The following is a 20488-nucleotide window of genomic DNA, read 5'->3' on the forward strand; positions in this document are numbered from 1 at the left end:
GATTTTTTTTTTTTTTTTTTTTGGTACTGGAAATCAAACTCGGGTCCTTGTGCTTGCGAGGCAGGCAGCAGAACCACTGAGCTAAATCCCTGGCCCACACATTTGATATTGCTATTTTCATTTTCATCCAGTCAAAATACTTCTAAATTCCTTCATCTTGGATTCATGGTCATTAAAAATTACTAAAGATCTTCTAAAACAGTTTAAAATTGAAGTCTAGTTTAATTCCACTGTAATGATAGAAGGTAATGTGTATAATTTCAGCCCTTTTAAACTTGTTAAGGTTTATGTTATGACCAAGAAGACATTCTACCCTGGGGAATATCCCCTGTGTGTTTGAAAGGAATGATTCTGTTTTGAGAAGTGCTGTTTCAATAAATGAAAATTAGAACCCAATGGTCGATAGTTCTATGTTTTAATGATGGTCTGTTTTTTGGTTCTATAGATTGCCAACAGAAGAATGTCGTGGTCTCTAACTGGATTTGTAGTTGTGTCTCTTTCTCCTTTCTGGCCTGTCAGATGTTCTTCCGGTATTTTGAAGCTCTGTTGCTAGGCGTGTTCACATTTAGTTTTGTTATACAGTACTCCTTGACTTACGAACAAGTTTTCCTGGGTGAGAACACTCATAAGTTGGATTCTTTCATTAAGTCCCACAAAGTGAGTCTTATATACCTTTGACACAAATATACAATGTGAAGCATTAAAAAACCCAAACACATCCACACAAATATGGGAAGTCTTTAACTGTACTGTACTACTGTGCACCATTGGACTGAACAGTGAGCACGCGGCGGCACAACCATGACAGCGTCTGGCACACACAAGTGAGCTGCTTCCACGATTTGTTCACCTCTGTGAGTGTTCGTAATGTGAGGTCTGTTCATATTTGTGAAAGTTCACCACGGAAATGTCTAGAGTTGGGGACTTACTGCAGTGTCTAGGGGGAGTAATCCTTTTCCTCTTCTGTCACATTACTCTTGGGTACTGGTAATTTGTGTTGAAGCCTAGTTTGTCTCATATTAATATAGTTATCGTAGCTTATTTTGACTAGTGTTGGCTTGGTATACTGTTTTTCATCACTTAATTCACATACATCAATATATTTAAAGCAAGTTTCCTATAGATAGCATCCAATTTTCCCTTTCCTTCTCTTTTTCTTTCTCTTGCTCTCTTCCTTCCTTTCTCTCTCTCTCCCCTCTCCCCCTCCCTCCTTCCCTCTCTTCCTCCCTTTCTCCCTCTGTACCTAGCTACCTCTCTCCCTCCCTTCCTTCCTTCCCTCTTTTTTTTCTTTCTAGGGATTGAACACGAGGCCTTGTGCATGCTAAGCATGTATTCTACCACTGAGTGACACCGCAAACCTGATCATTATTTTTTCAGTTCATTCAGATTTTTTTTTGTTGTTGTTGTTGTTCCGGGGATCGAACTCAGGACCTTGCACTTGCGAGGCAGGTGGCAGGACCACTGAGCCAAATCCCCAGCCCCAGATTGTCTCTTAAATGATACATTTAGAGCATTTGCATTGAATGCAATTATTGATATGTTTGAACTTAGGTCTATCATTTTGTTGCTTTTATTTATTTCCTCTGTTTTATTCTTCTCATTCCTTTTTTTTGCCTTTTTTTAGTTTATTTAAAATAGTTCTAGTATTCTATTTTGTCTATTGTATTTTTTCATTATGTATTCACATATTATAACTACTGCATTAATGATTTTATAAGATCTGTACCATTTCAACCTTGAGATATTTCTCATATGTCGAGATTTTTCTGGTTCTTTGTATGCTGAGTAATTTTGGACTTCATCTTGGTCATTTTGGGTATTATATAGAAGACACTGAATCTTGTTTAAATACTATGGGTAATGGGCATATTTCTGCATTAGTAGGAAATCAACTCTGTCAGGTTCAGGGGCAAGTTCTAAGAAGCCCCATGTAAGATTCTGATTTTTTACATCCGTTTCCTCTGCAAGGCATTGGCAGTGTTATTTCTGCTTGTCTTGTGTGTGTGGCTCTAGGACCAGAGCAGTGGTCTAAGTGCAATTCCCAAAGGCTTTGGGATAACATTTAGGATTAGATCCATGCATGTGCAGATCAGGGTGAGCCCAGGAATTCATAACAACTTTATGGAGGTGTTTTCCAAAGATTTTTCCCTCTACAGCATCTCTGGTATTTTTGGGTTCCCTGGGTTCCCCTTTTTGGTTTTAGTCAGAATACTGGGGATTCAGTTACCCTGCTCATTATGCTCTTCCTACAAATTCACTCCTACTTGGGACTGACTGATGAGAGGACAGAGGGGGAACGGAGGCACTGTGAGAGAGTTCGCACCGCTCTCCTCAGACCACGGCCCCGCAGCTGGAGAGCCGGGCCCCTTTCGGAGCTAAAGCCGCCTCCAATTCTCCGCTGTGGCCGGCTGCCACTACAAAAGACCCTTTCCCACTTCTAGAGGATCAGTCAGAGCCTTCTTCTGAAGCCATCTCTCCCTGTGCAGCTGCCCACTTCTGGTTTTCATTTTGGCCCGAGTCCGGGTTTGGAGACCTCAGAGGATCACAGCATGCTAACCTCACTGCGACCTTAGCGGCAGCCTTAATTTTCTCTTTTCAACCAGCCCGCGATTTTTCTTTTCAGAGTCCTCCACCGGCTCCCATACTCTCTGCAGGTTTTGCAGTTGAGGTGAGTGGGAGACGTGGTAGGGTGTGTTACTCCATTGTACCTCAAATTAGAAAAACGTATCTTGTAAAGAGCATGAAAAGTTTATGGAAAATATAGGGTCATGAAGTGCCCTCCAATAAGTTGAACAATGCTATTATTTAACGTGAGTTAAAAATTAAATTGTGTATATTTTTCTTGCATTTTTATAATTTAGAAGGCATTTTCTGGAGGATGATTTGTACAATCCAGCTGAAAAATCTATCATGAGGAATTTAAATTCTGGGTTTTTTTTCCTAAAAATTATTGCTTTCAATAAACAGAAATATTCAGACTAATATACTGACCTTGAGCTTAATTAGAATTGCTTATTATGACAGTCTTGGATGGTGTTTCTGCTACTGAAAATACTTTCAAAATTTACAAATGTGATTCTGAATTTTAGTGGCAAACTGATAAAGGATTCGCTAAGACATATTTTTAGAAGAATGTAATGGTCTTCCCTTTGCAGCATTAATCTATCCCCCAGTCTCAAAACTGGACACAACTCTGTGTCTCCTGCTGTGTGGAACTTCTTTCTCCCTCATTCCCAAAGGTGGTTTGTCCTCAGACCCCAGTCATCCTGACCTGAGTTACTGTCTTCCTGAAAGTTTTGATCTCTTTCCTTTCTTTTCCTCTCCCCCACCGCCTTCTCCTTCTCCTCGTCCTCCTCCTTCTTCCTCTCTGTCTCTGTCTCTCTCTGTGTCTGTTTCTGTTGCTCTCCATCTCTCAGTCTCTGTCTCTCTCTTTCTCGGGATTTTTGAACCCAGGGCCTTTCCACCTAGCTACATCGCCAGCCTTTTATCATTTTTTTTTTTTTTTTTCTGAGACAGGGTCAAGTTGCTGACTTTCCCAGTCAGGCTGGGCTCAGCATCCCAGAGTGCTGGGATTACAGGTGTGTGCTGTCATGCCTGGCTAGATTCCTATGCATTTGTCCAGAGCTTTCTGCTCGAACTCTTAACTTCTCTGTGAAATCTTCTACTTTTCCAGGGAAATATGTATCCTCTCCCCTGCAGAGGCCTCAACTCATCTTTATTTGAGTGCCATTTTAACTCTAATTGCTTCCTTATTTGTCTCTCTTTCTTATTTGGCTATGACCTTTCTTTCTTTTTTTGACTATGAAGGTGGACGCATTGTCTTGCTCGCCTTTCTATTTCTAGCACCTATTGCAACATTGGAGAGGAAAAAATATGTAAGAGCAGAGGTACAAGGCACATTCCAGGGTGCTTTGGAGCTTGTAGAAATGCCAAGTTTATTTGAGTCTTCAACACAAGTGTCAGGTATCTTTTTCTAATACAATCTTGACCTGAGCCTCTCAGCCAAAGAAATTATTAAAAGGAGATATCCCCTAGGCCTTCAGGAGCCCTGTCCATTGACAATTACATATAAAACATGGAAGATATTTACTGCTGAATTTTCCCTGTGCAGCTGTGCCAATTGGAGCAGCACAAGATGAAAATCTTGGCAAAACAGACAGATCAGAAGCCTACAACTTTTGTATTACAACCACTATCTCATACCCTGCTCCTACCTGGGCAGTTTGTGTGGATCAGTCCTAAGAAACAGTCCCACATGGATGACAATGTCTCCCTCTTTTAGTGATCTTTTGAATTTCAAAAATCTTGCAGGCAAGGATTAATGATGAGGGTAATAAATAGATAATAAATAGCAAAAGGGTGATTTGTGTCCCTTTCTATGAATATGTCATATGGAAATATTTCTCTTTCTCAAAGTTCCTGTTACCATTAAACACCATATCATGGAGGGCTATTTAATAGTTAGGAGAAATAGCAGTGTTTTGTACCTGTAGGCATTGAATATGTCTATCAGAAGTTTTTTTTTAATTTTTAGATCAAGCATTTCAAAAATTGCTACCAAACCCGCCCCTGTGGCTGTGACCACACTGTGCCAAGGCTTTCCCAGCAATTGTCCTAGTTGCTGTGTGATAAATAACTGCTGTCATCTCTGCAGGCTCTGGGTGAGACCAAGTTATCAGCCCTGTCTTTGGGCTAATCACACAGCCCCACAGAGTTGACAACTGGGCTTCTCTCCAGTGCTGTCTTTGGGGCTTTAAAAATTGTTTTAAAATTCTCACCTTTGGAATAACTGCTCAAAATTCACAAAAGTGGAATACAGGATTTGCTCATGCCCTTCACTCAGATATCCTAAATGGGAACATCTCTGATAATTTTAATACAATGATCCAAATCAAGAAATTGACATTGGAATAATGCTACTGTCTATAAAGCTTATTTAAATATCACTAATTGGTCCCCTCATGGCCGCTTTCTGATCCAGGATCTCACCCCACATCACATCCTATATTTAGCTGTCGAGTCTCTCTTGTCTCCTTTAATCTGGGTCAGTGGCTTTATCTTGATCTTTCATGACCTCGATACTTCTGAGCCGTACTGGCCAATTTTTTTGGGGGGTAAAATGTTTCTTGATTTGAGTTTGTTTTATATGTTCCCGTGGTTAAATTCAGGTTATGCAACTTTTGGCGAGAATACAATAGCAGAAGTTCAGTAAGCTGCTTAAAGTATAAAACTTATTTTGTTCCAGAATAGAGACCATGGGGAGGGCTAAAAATAAGGAGTTCCTCTCTACGTGTGACTGAGTTTGGCTGAGCCTGGATTGACATCCTTTTTAATAGTTCACTTATGTTTCTCCTCTTCAGCTTTCTTTTTCTTTTTTTCTTTGCCTCTCTCCAAGGCCACTATGTCAAGGAGAACAGACCCAGAGTGCTGGGCTAAGTATGGGGTTCTGACTTTGGCTGGCTCTGAGACAGATATTGATTACTGAAGGAAGGAGGTGGTGACTCTTGAGGCCCAGTGTGAAAGGGTTTCAGGTGGCATGGACAAGAGAGTGTCCTTCAGTGCGAAGCAGACACAGGTAGGGGTCTACATTGACAAGCTAATGGACTGTGGGTAAGTCACTTCACCTTTCTGGTCCTCAGTTTCCTCACCTGGAAAATAAAGTTGCAATGGGGACAGAATACATGAAGGACTTATCATAGTGTCTGACTTAGAGGAAGAACTTAGTATTAAACTGTGATAATGCCAATAGCAAAATAAAACAATCTCTCTAGCTATATTCACACATCCTACAGACAGCGGAGCAGGGTAATTGGAGCCTAACCAGAGTCACTGGCAATTTCCTGGGTGAGATAAATGATTTCTGCCTGGGGAAAGGACTTGGGCCTGATGGTTCTAGCCGGAAGTGAGGCCTGAGCAGTGGGGTTTCTGTGCCCAACTCTCTTGTTCATGGGGGCGCACAGTCTTTCTGTCAGGTTTGTTTAAGGCTTAAAACATGTGGACCACTCCTGCACATCTATTCTTGTTAGGACATCTCCCAAAGTAGTTTCTTCCTTCCACTGGGGAAGGAAGAATAAATCTCCTGTGCTCAGCTTGGGTTTTCCAGCTGTGGCCCATACACTGGCCAAAGAGATTTAGGAGAGAAAACAGACAGATGTTCATTATAGTACTTTGCAGATATGTACATGGGGCTTTTAGATAATCTTAGGCTGAAGGAGAAGGGAATGGAGTTTTAAGGTAGGGGAGCCAAGCAGAGCAAACAGGTGCTGTGTAGTAAGGTTTGAAGATTTCAGTGGGTGCCTTCTCCTCTGATAAAGCTTACTAAAAGTTCCTCTGCCTGGTACAGAGGTGGAACACTTTTTACAAGTGAAAGATCCCTTAGCAAATGTGAATTTCCTTTTCAAAAGGAAAACTTGAACATTGGGTTTAGACTTTTTCCTGTAGCTGCTGATTTTCAATGGCCGTTAGCTCAAAATAATCCACATGCCAAAAAGACACAGTTGGGAGTGATGTGACCTGGTGCCTCTCTGTGCTAAGGCCTGCTCAACTCTCTGGAGCTGTAGCCCACCCAGAGGGAGAGGCCATTTTCCTTGATGAAAAGCGATAGTATGTACACAGACAGAAAAGCCCATTTAGGTAAAGGGTAGCAGAGAATGGCCAAGGTCTATTTACAGGTAATGGAGAATGGCTTATTGTACTTTAAAGACCCTAGGAATTTTTGATTGGTTTTGGGTTCTGAACCTGCAGTTTCTTTAAAACCACAATCCACAAATTATGACATTTGTCTGTCTTTATTTATCTTTACTTTTTTTATCCTATTTTGTTACGACTTATATCTAGATGCTCCCCCAAAACCACATGCAGTCATAGGTGGGGTTTTTCAGAGGTGGCTGGACCTAGGGCATGTGATGATGGGATCAAGGATGTGATGCTAGGATGGATTCTTGGTGTGATGCTAAGATTAAGGCTGTTCTGCCCTGGATGTGCGTGCTACTTGCCCTAAAGGTAGGTAACCTGGATAGGATATAAGGGACAGAAAGAGGGTCGCTACTTGCTGCTTGCTACTTCACTGCTTTGCTGCCTTCTGCCTGCCATGAACTGTTTCTCCTCTGTGATGCCCCTCTGCCATGCCACCCTGCCTCGGAGACAGCCAACTATGGATTGAAACCTCTGTAAACTGTGAGCCAAATAAGCCTTTCCTCCTTTAACTTTGAATGTTGGGTATTTTGTCTCAACAACGAGGAAAGTAACTAAGACATATTTCAATACCACAGTTGTCATGGTCACCAGTTCCTTCCTCACATAGGAGCTCCCTCTCTTCCTGTGTCTCCTCTTCTCACTTTGATTCTCTCCAGGGCCCCCCTCCTCACTCCCTAACCCTTCCTCCCGCCTCCAGTCTCTCTCCTCCTCTCTACTCAGCTTTGATGACTCAGTTATCAGGACTATCACGGGCTGGCTGGAAGCCTCACCTAGTTAGTTTAACCCAAGTCTAGAGCAAGGAAACAGCCAGAATGTTCGAGTGTGCGGGGCGGGGCAGGAAGTGGAGAACCTAAGAGGTTCAAGACCAAGTTTGTTTTGAAGCTAGGGCTGAGGGGTGGGTGTGGTAGAGGAGAGGCTGCAGACACATGTGTGTTGGCGCAGGCTTACAACCCTGCCTTCTATCTATCCAGAGCTAAGGTGGTTCTTGCTCCCCACCCTTCCTGCACGCAGGTGCACAGTTAGGGGATGAGCCTCTGATCCCTGTTCAGTGGGTACAAAATTTCAGTTATGCAATGAAGGGATTGGTTCTGGGGCGGGGGGCACACACATTTAAGCTCTTTTGAATTTCTAAAAATAAAACTTCCTCAAACCGGTGTTTGCACACAGGTTTTGCTAGACTTGCAAAAACCAACAGGGGAAGGCTTCCAGTGAAGGAGACATTATATTCCAAGCTAGTAAAGTATCATTTGCAAACTGCAGAGGGCCTGTGTATCCCCCACAAACCCTGTAGCAACAGAGGTTGAGGACTGGGACATGTTTGTTTTATCTTAAAAGCCAATGAGTCTTGTTGATTTTCAAAGTAGATGCCTTATGAATTTTTATTTACTTAATATATATATATATATTTATACTATCTTACATTCGTTTTTCTTCTGCCTTTTGCTTTATCTTGCTTCTTTTATTTATTTAATTATTTAAAAATTTTATTGCATAAGAACACTTAGCATGAGAATTACTGTCTTAACATGTTTTAAGTGCACACTACAGTACTGTTACCCACAGGCACACTGATACAGCAGGTTTCTAAACCTTACTCATCTTGTAGAACTGAAATTTTGTACACTTGAAGAGCCACTCCTCATTTGTCTCCTAGTCCCCGCGGCCATCATTCTACTCTTTGCATCTACTTTGAGTCTGACATCCTTTACAAGTCTTCTAGATATGGAATCACGTGGTATTTATCCTTCTGGGACTGGCTTATTCCACTTAGCATAAAGCCCTTACGGATCGTGTAGATTGCTACATATGGCAGGCGGTCCTTCCTTTTAAAGGCTGAGTAGTATTTCATTGCATGTGTTTGCCATATTTTCATTATCCTTTCACCTGTTAATGGACAGGCTGCTGGCACCTCTTGGCTATTGTGAATAATACTTCAAGGAACACAGGAGTTCAGCTATGCCTGCAAGATCCTTTCTCAGTTCTGGGTAAACGCTCAGAAGTAGTATTCCTGCACCACATGAAAGTTTATTCCTATAGTGGATAGAACACTTTACCTTCCCACCAGCATGCACAAAAGCTCCAACTTCTCCACATCCTCCCCAGTGCTTGTTCTTTTTCTTTTTGATAATGGTCACTCTACAGGTCTGAGGCCATATCCTCTAATGATTCTTATCTTTGTTTTAAATGTAGCATAATCTTGTCATTCAATTGCTTTTTCCCCACCAATGAGATATTCAGATTGGCAAAAGATGACAGTTTGTGCTTTAGTTTCTTCAAAGGCAAAATGGAAACTCCCAACAGTGTGTTGGATGGATAAGTCCTACTGTGCGCAGCAGGGGCAAAGCTAGAAATACCAGCCCAGCCCCCATGGCTCCTCCATCTGAGCCTCTGGGAGGCCAGGCGTGAAGCAAAGAATGCAGCCACAGCTCAGGAGGGTGAGGAGCAGAGGGGTGAGCACAGGGCCCGCGTGCTGGAGTGGCTGGCTTGCGGGGCACAGAGAACAAGGGAATGATATAAGGCAAGAACAGGGATGGCAGGAGAAAACCCCCAGCCTAGACTGAGGCCCAGGTCCATAGCATGGCCTGTGTGGTGTGGGAGGAATGAAAGATGAGGATACACATGTGCCTCACCAGCCTCCCTGGTTAGGCCCTTTCTGGTGCTGGTTCTTGTAGTCATGTCTCCCTGGGGTGAGCATGCAGCTAGGAACACGGTGAAGCCCCATACGTGGTCCTCCTGCACCCTAATTCTCAGCCCCAGCATGGTCCTAGAGCTCCCAGCTCCACCAGCTAAGGCTGCTCTGGGCCTCTGCCCAGGATCCCCAGGCTGAGCCCCACTTCTTCTCCCCTCCTAAGTTGCTGCCCTTGCTCTCTACTCCTCCAGCTCCTAGGGGGTCCTGAAAGACCTTGCAGCCGTGGCCCTGTCCCCTTCTGCTAACCTGGTTACATCTGCTCCATCCCTCGGCCCTGTCACCCTGTGAACTGCATACCTGCCACCTCCACCTTCCATCCTCCTGGCCTGCCCCAGCCCTCAGCCCAGCCTTTTCCTCCAGAGGGAGCCCCTTGTCTTTGTAAGACACCCTGGTGCCTCCAGCTGCCCCAACTCATCCCTGTCACTATCCTGCCTGCCACTATCCCCAGAGGCTTGAATGTCCAGCTCTTTCTGCTGTCCTTGGGCTCTGCAAGCCATTCGTGTCCTTTAAATTTCTCTCTATTTTTGGAAAAGTGAGCGAGTCTCCTTCCTGCAGCACTGTGGGGTTCAGGGACATCCTGTTACTGTTCCTGTTGTTTGTGGGGCCATCTGCATGGACCAATCATAGGCCAGAGTGGTGATGCTTTTACAATGGGATGTTGCTTCATTAAGGGAATTAGGTTAACAGAGAAAGGCCGGGTTTGCAAAGATGAAAAGGAGGTAGTTCCCCACTCCCCTTGTCCTAGTGAGTCTGGGTGCAGCCTCTCCCCCAGGGGGAAGGGGTGGAGATGCCCCACTCAAGTGAGCGACTCATCCAGTAGCCCAGGGTGAGATCCAGGTGCCTTCAGCAATGGTGCTTCCTGAGGATCCTCCTCTTACAGATGCAGAAGGAGGCTAGAGAGTAAGCAGTTGGTTAAGACACACAGCCATTCCAGGTTTGAAATTTAAAACCAGTTCTGTTTTGTATTCGAGGAACAACACGAGACAATAGGAGATCTGTCATTCTGATCTGTCATTCCACCTCTGAGAGGGAAGGTGGGCGCTAGCCAGGTCCACAGAGCTCCCCCTTCCACCCTGGCTGTGGCTGCCTCCCACTGCAGCCCTTTTGAACCTACTAAAAGCTGTGAGTGCCCTACAAGCCATTTCATTTGCTGCCTGTAAAGCAGACTTGGCAAGCGCGTGTCTGTCCCTAACCTTCTCCTGCCTGAGAATCACTCCCTGACTTAAAGATGACGTCTACATTTTCTATTTTAAAATGCTCTATAGTTCCCAGCAATGGTATGCACATAGAGGTGTCTATAGAAATTTTTGAGATCTCACAAAAATAGCCAAGATGAAAATAGGAGCTGTTTCTTTAATTCTTCCTATACAATTTTAAAGAAATGTTTTAATATTCCATTCAATTCTTTCATCCCTTATTTCCTCTTTCTCTCTCGCCGGTTCTGAAAAATAAGTGCAGCCATAAATATGCAAAATGTGGAAAGCTGACTTTTCCTATATCTAATAAAAACCTCGGGGAGTAATTGAAATAACTTGGCGTGAGTAGTCAGGTTCTGTGCCGCATAATATCAAAAGAAAATCCATAGCAAGGAGAAGCAACGGAGAAGAGGGAGAGAGGCTGACGAGTAAAACCAGGACATTAAATAATGAGCAGCTATGAGAATCTAAAAAAAAAAAAAGTCCTTTTAGAATTACATTCTTAGAAAAGTAGTCAAGAGGCATCTTCAAAGAAGCAACACGAGACAAGGTGTACATTTTATGCATGTCTGCAGATTGAAAATTCAAAGGAGGGAAATGCTCTCCTTCTTGCATTTTTTCTTTAGACAAAGTCTGACGGAAGCCACGGGCACCCATCAAATCTTGACACGCGTGTCCTTTCGTCAGGGGCCCTCCTCCCCTCTCCCTCTTCTCTTTTCATCTTCACAACCCAAGTTTTAAAGCAATGCTGTCAAGGCAGCAGATCACACAAGGAGAGCTGGCTACTCTCAATTGTCTGGGGTACCCTTTCCTCTGGCTTTGTATTTTACAAGTTATCGCTGCATTCATTATGAGTAGGACAGTGACATCCATGAGTCTGTGTCCTGGGAAAGAGGGAGATGCTGGCATTGAAGTCACATGGGGTGAGAACAACTTACACATTAGATTTCTGCAAGAATCTTGTTGCTCATTATCCTGCCTTCACCCTAGGCTACCTTTAGCTATGCAGGCTGTACTAATTCTGGACTCAATTACTTTCTGAGGTTTATAAAAGGCTATTTATATACAAAAATGAAACCTTTTGGAACTTGAAAAGCAGGGAAAAAATCACCCGTAACCCAGCAAACATAAAAAATTTGGTGTATTTTCTAGCAATCATTTTACTTAAGAATAGCTGAATTTTTTTTTCTTTTTCACTATGGTTGAAATTGAACCATAGCTTTCAATTTTGTGTCCTGATTTTTTATTTTGGAAATGTTTTATCTTTCTCAATTGAAAATAGGAAGAGTATTAGCCATCATTTTCTAGAGCTGCATGATATTCCACACAAATGGGATCCTGTTCATTTTTGTGTTTTGCATTGGAAAAGAGCAATTGATAGTGCTGAGGGTTATTTATGTATCTTACTGAAGGAAAACATTCAGCAAGGATCTTGATCTGTTATGATCATTGCTGTTAGTTGGATCATAACTATCAGCTGTGTCTATGTGTACACAGGTAAGCGTGACCATTTTTTACAGCTCATCTTGACACTCGGACCATAAACATATTATCTTTGCTGGTGTCTGAGTAGAGTTAGAAATCAGGGTAGGTGGTCCAGCTCTGTAACTGAAACCTGGGACCAGGTTCTTGGACTTTCTACATTTCTATTTCCTCAGGTTTAACAGTGTGGATAATTTTTCCTTTCTGAGAAGTATATTTTAACACATTTGATAATTGGGTTGGGTGCTGCCATCAATGAGTACCTTATGATTTTCCTTCCTTTCTCCTCCCTCCACACTTCCCAGAGCTATTACAATCAGCAGAATCTTACTATTGAAGAAATATAATAACATTTGCCTGACAGTGTTTGTTGCAGGAATGTACATGAAGTGTTCTTAGTGCTTGGTAGAAGCTCAATAAATGGCAGCTACTATTTATTAGTTAAAAATCTATGTTATTCTTAGAATACTAGAATATTAACTCTGGGTAGAATATTTATTTTCAGAAAGGCATTATTTGTAGGTAACATATTCAGTTAAAACTCATGCTGCTTGGAAAATTCCTTCACATCTTTAGTTAATTAGAGAGGGCACAAGGGTGGCAAATAGTTTTAATGTCACGTGCCAAGGCTAATTGGCCTCTGATTATTCTCAGACATGCTGCAGTGTGGGAAGTGCTGAGGCAGCCTGGGTGTAGCAGGCAGAGCTGCCCAGGCTGATTAGTAATACGTTCCCCAGGCTTGGGAAGATGGAGTGGCAACACACACTGTGTTGGCCATCTCTGTGTGATGGTGTCGCAAAACATTACTTGGGAATTCATTAGGCATCAGCCAGGCTGTAGTTTATCAAATAGGAGCTTCATCAAAATCCTGGGCCAATAAACCAGCTGCAGGTCCAAGGTGGGAGGCTGAAACCCACACAGATAAAATTTAAGACTCCAGCCTCAGCAGGGACTTAGTACCATTGTTTCTGCAATGACCTTGCTTTTGGCTCAGCCCTTGTTTAGCTAATGCTTACTGAGGTCTGTACTCCTGAGCTCTGAACATGTGTACGATGGCTGCTGTTTGGTGACTGAGCCGCAGTCTGGATCATCCCCTTTTCTGTGTCTGGGGCTATGGGTACACAGCCTAAGCTCAGAGCACTTGTACCCCAAATGGTGTTGGAAGGGAGACTGTTCATTTTACTCTGGTCTTTGTTATCTCACTTTTTTCTTTTAAAGTTAGTACTTACCAATCAGAACCAACCATCACAGGCACTTTGATGAAAGCTTATGTGGAAAGCTACCTACCATTTCTTGAAATGTTCTGGTAATCTCTGTGGTTACAGCGGTTTCTTTTCCGTAAATGAAGGTAAATAGATTTTTCTTCAAACCTGAAACAAATACATTTGTATCTACTTAATGTCAAGATATCTAGTGATGAAGCTCAAAGAAACATTTTTTTGGAATGATTTTGAGAGTTATAATGAAAATGAATTCAGAAAATAACTTCACTGAAGTGTTTTTTTTTTTTAAACTGTGAGTGAATTATTGGGGGTTCTGAGAAGCAAACCTATGAAATGGATTACATTGATATGGTTAGATATCGTTCAAGTGATCAACCTTTTTCTTTTGTAGGAAGGCCCCTGTGGTTGTTACTTTCTAATCTTTTTTTTTTTGTTTTGTTTTGCTTTTGAGACAGGGTCTCACTATGTAGTTGAGACTGACCTGGAACTCACTAAGTAGCTCAGGCTGGTCTCGATCTCACAGCGATCCTCGTGCCTCAGCCTCCCAAGTGCTGGGATTACAGGCGTGCACCACCACACCTGGCCTTACTTTCTAATCTTTTAGCCAAGGAACACTGTAAATTTCTTGAGTACTCATTTATCTTTATTAATGCTGCTGTTTAGAATCTAACTGTTGTTTTCCTTCTTTTGGCTGCTCTGAAGCCATGGCACACACTCTTGTCCTCCTGTATTTTTGTAGAGTTGTGAGCAGGACCCCTATCTGTTCAGAATGATGACTAGGTCTCCTGCTTCCCTTGCAGCTAGGAGCAACCTTGTCACTAAGAGACAGAGATTAGAAACACCCAGTGGTGATTTCTGTAATGTTTCTTAGGAGACAGTTAGGTACTGACTCCTGCTCATTTTTCTCCTTTTTTGTTCCATTCCACCACCCGTAAGAGTAATTCTGCCATCCTGGACTGTGGAGAAAAAAGCCCATGTTGAGAATGCAGAGGGGTGAGCTGCAGGAGCCTAGACCCTTGGGCACTGGATGGAGTCAAGCTCTTGCAGCAGCTCCAGGCTGCATATTTATGAAGATTTTGTGTGTGTGTAAGAGACATAAGCTCATGTATTTTCTTATTTAAACCATCCATATGTTGAGTCTCTCTTACTTCTAGATAATGAACTAATTACTGTTACTATTATTAATAGGCACAGAGCTTAGAGACAAGTTTGATGTGAGTATCGTGATATAATTATTCATATTTTAAGCAGTTTTTGGCTTCTCATGGTCCCATATTTGATTTTCTATTTTCTTTTGCCAAGCTTTTAATTTAATTTAAATGTAACTTAATGTGTTATAGACTTCTTAAAATTCTTTTTGAAACAAGACCAGATGTAAGCTAATTAATAATAAGCTCATATATATTCCATTACTCTTCAAGTGTATCTTCTTTTCAGTCTGATAAGTCCATATCTCAACCTTACACACAATCACACTTTATTTTAAATTTTTAATTGTTATGTAAATCTTATTGCATTTCAGTACTTGGCAACTGTTTCCTGTGCTTAAAAAAGGTAAATACATATCATATCTGGGTATTTGGAAATCATTGATAGTATCTTTTTTGAAGTCTGAGAAAACCAATGATAGCATTTCTTAATAGAAACCCAACATGTCTGAGCAATATTTTAAATATATATGTATATATATATTTATATCTTATATTAAAGCTTTTATGCACATAGTTTAAAAGTCTAATTAACTAGCCAGGCACGATGATGAAAGATTGTAAATCCAGCCCTTTGGGAGGCAGAGGCAGAAAGATCATAAATCTGAGCCCAGCATGGGTAATTTGGTGAGATCCTAACTTGAAAAGTGGTGTGGGATGTAGCTCAGTGCGAAGGCCCTAAGTTTAATCCCCACTACTGCAAAAGGAACGAACAAAGAAATTAACTTACTGAAGAGATGTTGAGCACCTGCTATGTTCCACACTATTTTAGGCACTTATGTTTCATGGAAAATGAAGAAAACAAAGATCCCCACTTGTGTTGCTGACAACCAGTAGGAAAAGACAGATTAAAAACACTAAATATCATAGATAAAATAATATTAGAAGATGATAAAGTCTATGAAAGGAAAGGAAATTAGGAGGAGGGAAGGGAGATCAAGATTAGAATGGATCAAGAAAGTCTCAATGAAGAGGTAACTTTGGATGATGACTTCAGGCAGTGAGTCTTATAGAATGAAGTAGTTTATGTGTATAAACAGCAATATCATATTTCTCTCTTTTCCTCATGTCTCTATTTCCAGAGGCAACTAATATTAACTTTAATTGGGTGAATTTCTGTATTTTCTCCTTTTCCCTAAGTAACATAGTTTTACAGCTGCTTCTTGATTTTTAGTCTTTGACAACATCCTATTTTAGAAGAGGAGGACTTGGCTATTCACAACTGATCTATGATTGCTGTTTCTCTAAGGTTTTAAAATTTTCCTGGGATTAATAGTTGCCTTTTCTTTCTTTGCCTAATTTTCCAAGTAATTGTTGTCACTTTACCCTCAAATCTTCTACTGTTGTTTGATCTCTTCTCAAAGAGTGCTCATCACATAGCTTCTTATTAATGTTACCTTCTTTGTGAATGCATCTCCTGGAGCCTCTTAACTTGCTTCAGTTTGGATTTATTATCCTTACTCCGGTGCACCAGATCTCCTGGGAACTCCTGTCTCTATTGTCCTGTGCTGTCTCTTCACTTCTCACTGAGTTGCTAGATACCCTGCTCCCTGGAAGGTTATAGTTTTCCTTTATTGTACGGAGACAGCTTTTAGGTAATTTTGAGGGGTGGATGGAAAATATAATTATCCTTTCCAACAATGCTTTTATTCTTTGATTTAATTGCCAGTAAGGTGTGAGATGAGCCCAGAAACATAGCTCACACTGTAAATATAACTGTCAGTGGGGTTCATAGGACTTCTTTGGGAAAAACATGAAATGGGGAGGGAGTAGAGTCCACATGGTCACTGGGGTCTCATTATCCTACTTGAAAATTCCTTAGAAAGAACCCAGCTGAGTTGGACATCTCTGGGACAGGAACTATGCTCATTGACAGTACATATTATTGAAAAAAAGAGGTTGAAGTCTGAATAATAATAATAATAATAATAATAATAATAATAATAATAATAGACTTTTTTTTTTGGTACTGGGGATTGGACCCAGGGTCTTCATACTGAGCTACATCCCCAGCCCTTTTTCATTTTTGTATTTTGAGATAAGGTTCTGTTAAATTGTCCAGGCTGGGCTCGAACTTGTTCCTCTCGCCTCAGTCTCCCAAAGTGCTAGGATTAAAGGCAAGGGCAATTGCTTTGTTAAAAGGAGGTGCCCAAAACATGATGGATCAGCTTCCTACTAAGCTTCCTAAAGAGTAAATAAAATTGTTTTCAGTACCATTAGCATTTTCTTCTTTGACTGCTGTGGCAGACTGAAGACACCCTCACTATCCTTGACACCTCTACTCTTGAATCTGGGCTGGTACATGACTTTTTTTTTGGACTAATAGGGTATGACAAAAATGACACTATGTCAATTCTGTTTTCAAAAGTCCTGGAAATTTTTGGCTTGTGGAGTCCTGCACCATCATATAAAGCAGTATAACTATGCTGCTATAGACATTACAGGAAGCAACTTTGGAAACAACTAAGATATCCTTCATTAGCTAAATGAACAAACTGCTGTGTCTATATAATGGGATATTTATTGATAAAAAGAAATAAGCTACAAGCCACAAAAGACATAAATATACATGAAGTGCATATTAAGTGGAAGATGCCAACCCGAAGACTGCATGGTATACAATTCCAACTAGAGACCCTCCTTTACTTACAGAGGGGAGCCAGCCCAATAAACCCAGTTAGATGTACAGAAAAACTGGGCAGGAAATGGAAAATATGAAATATCTCTTCTCAAATTCTATTACCAACATCTTGTATTAAGTGTGCTGCATACTTGTTACAATGTAAAGCTCATATTTATGCCTTATTAAAGTCCATGGTTTACATCATGGTTCACTGTTTCTGTTGCACAGCCTGAGTTTTAACAAAAGCATATATCCACCATTATAGTATCATACAGGCTATATCATCACTGCTTTAAAATCTACTCCGACTCACCTTCCTCCACCCAGACATCTAATAACCCTAAAACTGTTTAGAAAACAAAGTCTAATGAAAGAAGAAAAAAGACCCTGCACGGAAAGGAAGGAGAAGTCACTGAACTTCACCTTCTAGTCACCCTTTCCAGGCCCCATCATTGGACTGGAGCCATCTTGGGTCCCCCAGCCCAGCCTGGCCATTATGTGACTACCACTGAGTGATCAAGATCAGTGGTCAGTGTCACATGGAGAGAAGGAATTGACTATCCAAGATCTGCCTGAGTCTCTTGACTTCAAAATTGTGAGATAAAATAAAAATGATTATTGTTTTAAGCCACTAAAGTTCAGAGTACTTTGTTACACACTAGATAAACAAACGGTTTGCTTTAAAATTCTAGGTTAAGATGATTTTCCTCAGAAGTTTGAAGAAATAAACCCACTAACTTCCAGTCCTCAGTGTTAATGTCTAAAGCCATTCTTTGTCTTAACATTTTGGAAGCTTGTAGTAGTACTGTATCCCAAATGCTCTAAAATGTTATGGCAGCAGGGTTCAGGTGGGTCAGTTTTCTCTCATATTGTTAGACATGTGACAAATCCTTCCAACCTAGAAATTCATGTTACTGTATTTAGTTCTGAGAAACATTCTTGAATTATTTCATTGATGGTGTCCTTATTTCTTCTTTTTCTTCTGTTTTTTCCCCCCTACAAATATTATTTGGGTATTGGGTTATTGAAATTACCTTCTACTTTTTCTTAGCTTTTCTGTTATTTTTAATCCCTTTGTCTATTGTTTTTCTGGATGATATTCTCAACTTTGTCTTTTCAATCTTCTGCTAAAATCATTTACTATCACTAGTAAATAAAAGTAGTAATCTTTTTTGTTCTATGAGTAGCCCATTAATTTTATCACATACTCTTATTGTATGAATGTTGTATCTTCTTTTATATTTTTGAATATATTTAGTTATTTTATAGGGGTATTGATAAGATCTCCTTTTAAAAAGTTTTTCCCTTGGTGGATAATGTCTCTTGAAGTCATTTTTTTCTCTTTGTTTTTGCATGCTTCTCATCTGTGAGGATTCCCACAGATGTCTGCTGATCTTGGGTTGTTGGTTTATGTTTAAACATGGGAGGAGCTGGGAATTTAGCTCAGTGGCACCACACCTGCCTCACAAGCACAAGGCCCTGATCCCTGGTACCTGAAAAACAAAAACAAAAACAAAAAAAACCAAACTAATCCTATGGTAACCTGCTGCTTGGGACCTGGGCCATTCTGGGGTTCTTGCTGAATGTGCTCTTGGCTGTGGGGGAGTTGGCTGGTCCTTTCTCAGCATCTTTGAGGATCCCATTTTGGAGAAGGGCCATCCAGCTTACACCCCAGAGAGCACAGGCTGGATCGTCAGTGCTCCACCTGGGCAGCAGGGGTGCTTGGCCTCCATGGGCATGTGCTTCAGGAGGGTGTTCTTTTCCTCATTTATGTTTGGTATCTCCCAGTGCAGAGGACCTTGATTTTAGAGGACCTTGATTGCAGAGGACCAGAGAAGGAACCTCTAGTCTTCCAGGGCAAGGGGGTGCTGGGGCAGTTGCTCAGAGTTAAGGAATTGGAAGAACTAAGTGTTTTTTTTTTTTTTTAAATTTAAAGAAATCATTTAACAACCCTCTATTGTTAGCTGTCAGTTCTCAAGTCTTTAGGGTTCTGCATGTCATATGCAGTGCTGTCTGGCCTTTCTTTCACCAAGTGGGGTACAGCTTGTCTGAACCTATTATCGCTCACTGCTTGTTCTTCTGCTCTGGTTTCCAAGGCTCTGTGGTTGTTGGTTCTTCCCACTCTCTTTGCCCTCGTGGACAAATTCATTTACTGTCACTTGGGAAGAGTTTCTCAAGGGAGAGAAGAAGGTTTTGTGTTCAATCTGTGATTTTCCTCTGAAGCCTGAAGTGGACACTTACATGCTGCATGGCTTACACCCTCTGGCTTGACTATTTTATTATATTTTAGAAAAGCAGATGGGAAATGGAGCTGAGTTAGAGCTGAGTTCAATACTAAAATAATTTCATGGTCGATAAAGGAGGTTTATTTTCCTTTGGGAATGTAACTGTTACCAATGTTTAGCCATAAATGTATTTTTGATAATTCAAAAAATGGAATTTATGTACCAAAGAGGGCATTGCTCGTGACCTGCTCCTGAGAGTAAACAGTATAGGTATCAATCTTACAGATACAGTTAGTTATGCTCTTCATTACGAGAATGTAGATGTCTTTACTACCCAGAGGTGGGTTCATTAACATTTCTGCCTAGAAATAGCACCTAGAATATAGGGATTAAAATTTTATGCCAAGCACTAAAAGTATTTCATATAGCCAAAGATACTGTTTTTATATTCTTTCCTCCCCATCCCAAATAAATACTCTCTATAATAAATTTTAGGAATTTCCCGCAGAGTTCCCAGGAACGCTGAGAATTTGGTGGAGTCAATTTACTATTCTGAGATGCCTTGCAGGAAGGGGACACCTGGGAACACAAGGACCTTAATGCATAATAAATTTAAATTTCGGTGACTGCTCTGGTCTCAGATCCCTCTCCTCTTCTAGCTCCACTTGGATTCAAGTGAAGTTTTCCAGTCTCTCTGCCTGCCTGCCTGTCTTTTCTCTCCCTGGTACTAGTGAATGAACCCAAGACATTACCAACAAGCTACAACTCCAGCCCTTTTTTATTTTGAAACAGGATTTTGCTAAGTTGCTAAATGGCCCAGGCTGGGCTCAAATGGGCAATCCTCCTGCCTCAGCCTCCCACTGCTCCACCACACCTGGCTTTTTCTTTTTGTTCTGTTGAACCACAAACTCCAGACCAGTGGGCTAACAGAAGTGACTGCTTCATTTGTGTATTTTGAGGGGTGCCAATGAGGAGTACTTGAAAGCTCTCTCCCCAGACCTTGCCAAGGCCTGTAGCACTGCTCTCCTGGACAGCAGAAGCCTGCTGGGAGGTAGCAGGTAAAATTTCCAGTTTTATCATCATCATCTACTGGAGGCCCCGGGTAGTACAGGCATTGCCTGTGAAGGTTGCGCAGTCAGCTGTTGA

General features: G+C 41.4%; 1 protein-coding gene across 1 annotated transcript in view; it reads right to left on the reverse strand.

Moving 5' to 3' along the window:
* Aoah (acyloxyacyl hydrolase) overlaps positions 1-20488 on the reverse strand; it is a 201426-nt gene that overhangs the window by 37952 nt on the left and 142986 nt on the right. Inside the window, exon 14 of the mRNA XM_033764834.1 lies at positions 13351-13433. Within this exon, the coding sequence (XP_033620725.1) occupies positions 13351-13433 (83 nt within the window). The remainder of the gene's footprint in view (positions 1-13350; positions 13434-20488) is intronic.

Source organism: Fukomys damarensis, unplaced genomic scaffold, assembly GCF_012274545.1.
Source record: "Fukomys damarensis isolate Sample0158 unplaced genomic scaffold, DMR_v1.0_HiC HiC_scaffold_17, whole genome shotgun sequence".
Lineage (NCBI taxonomy): Eukaryota > Metazoa > Chordata > Mammalia > Rodentia > Bathyergidae > Fukomys > Fukomys damarensis.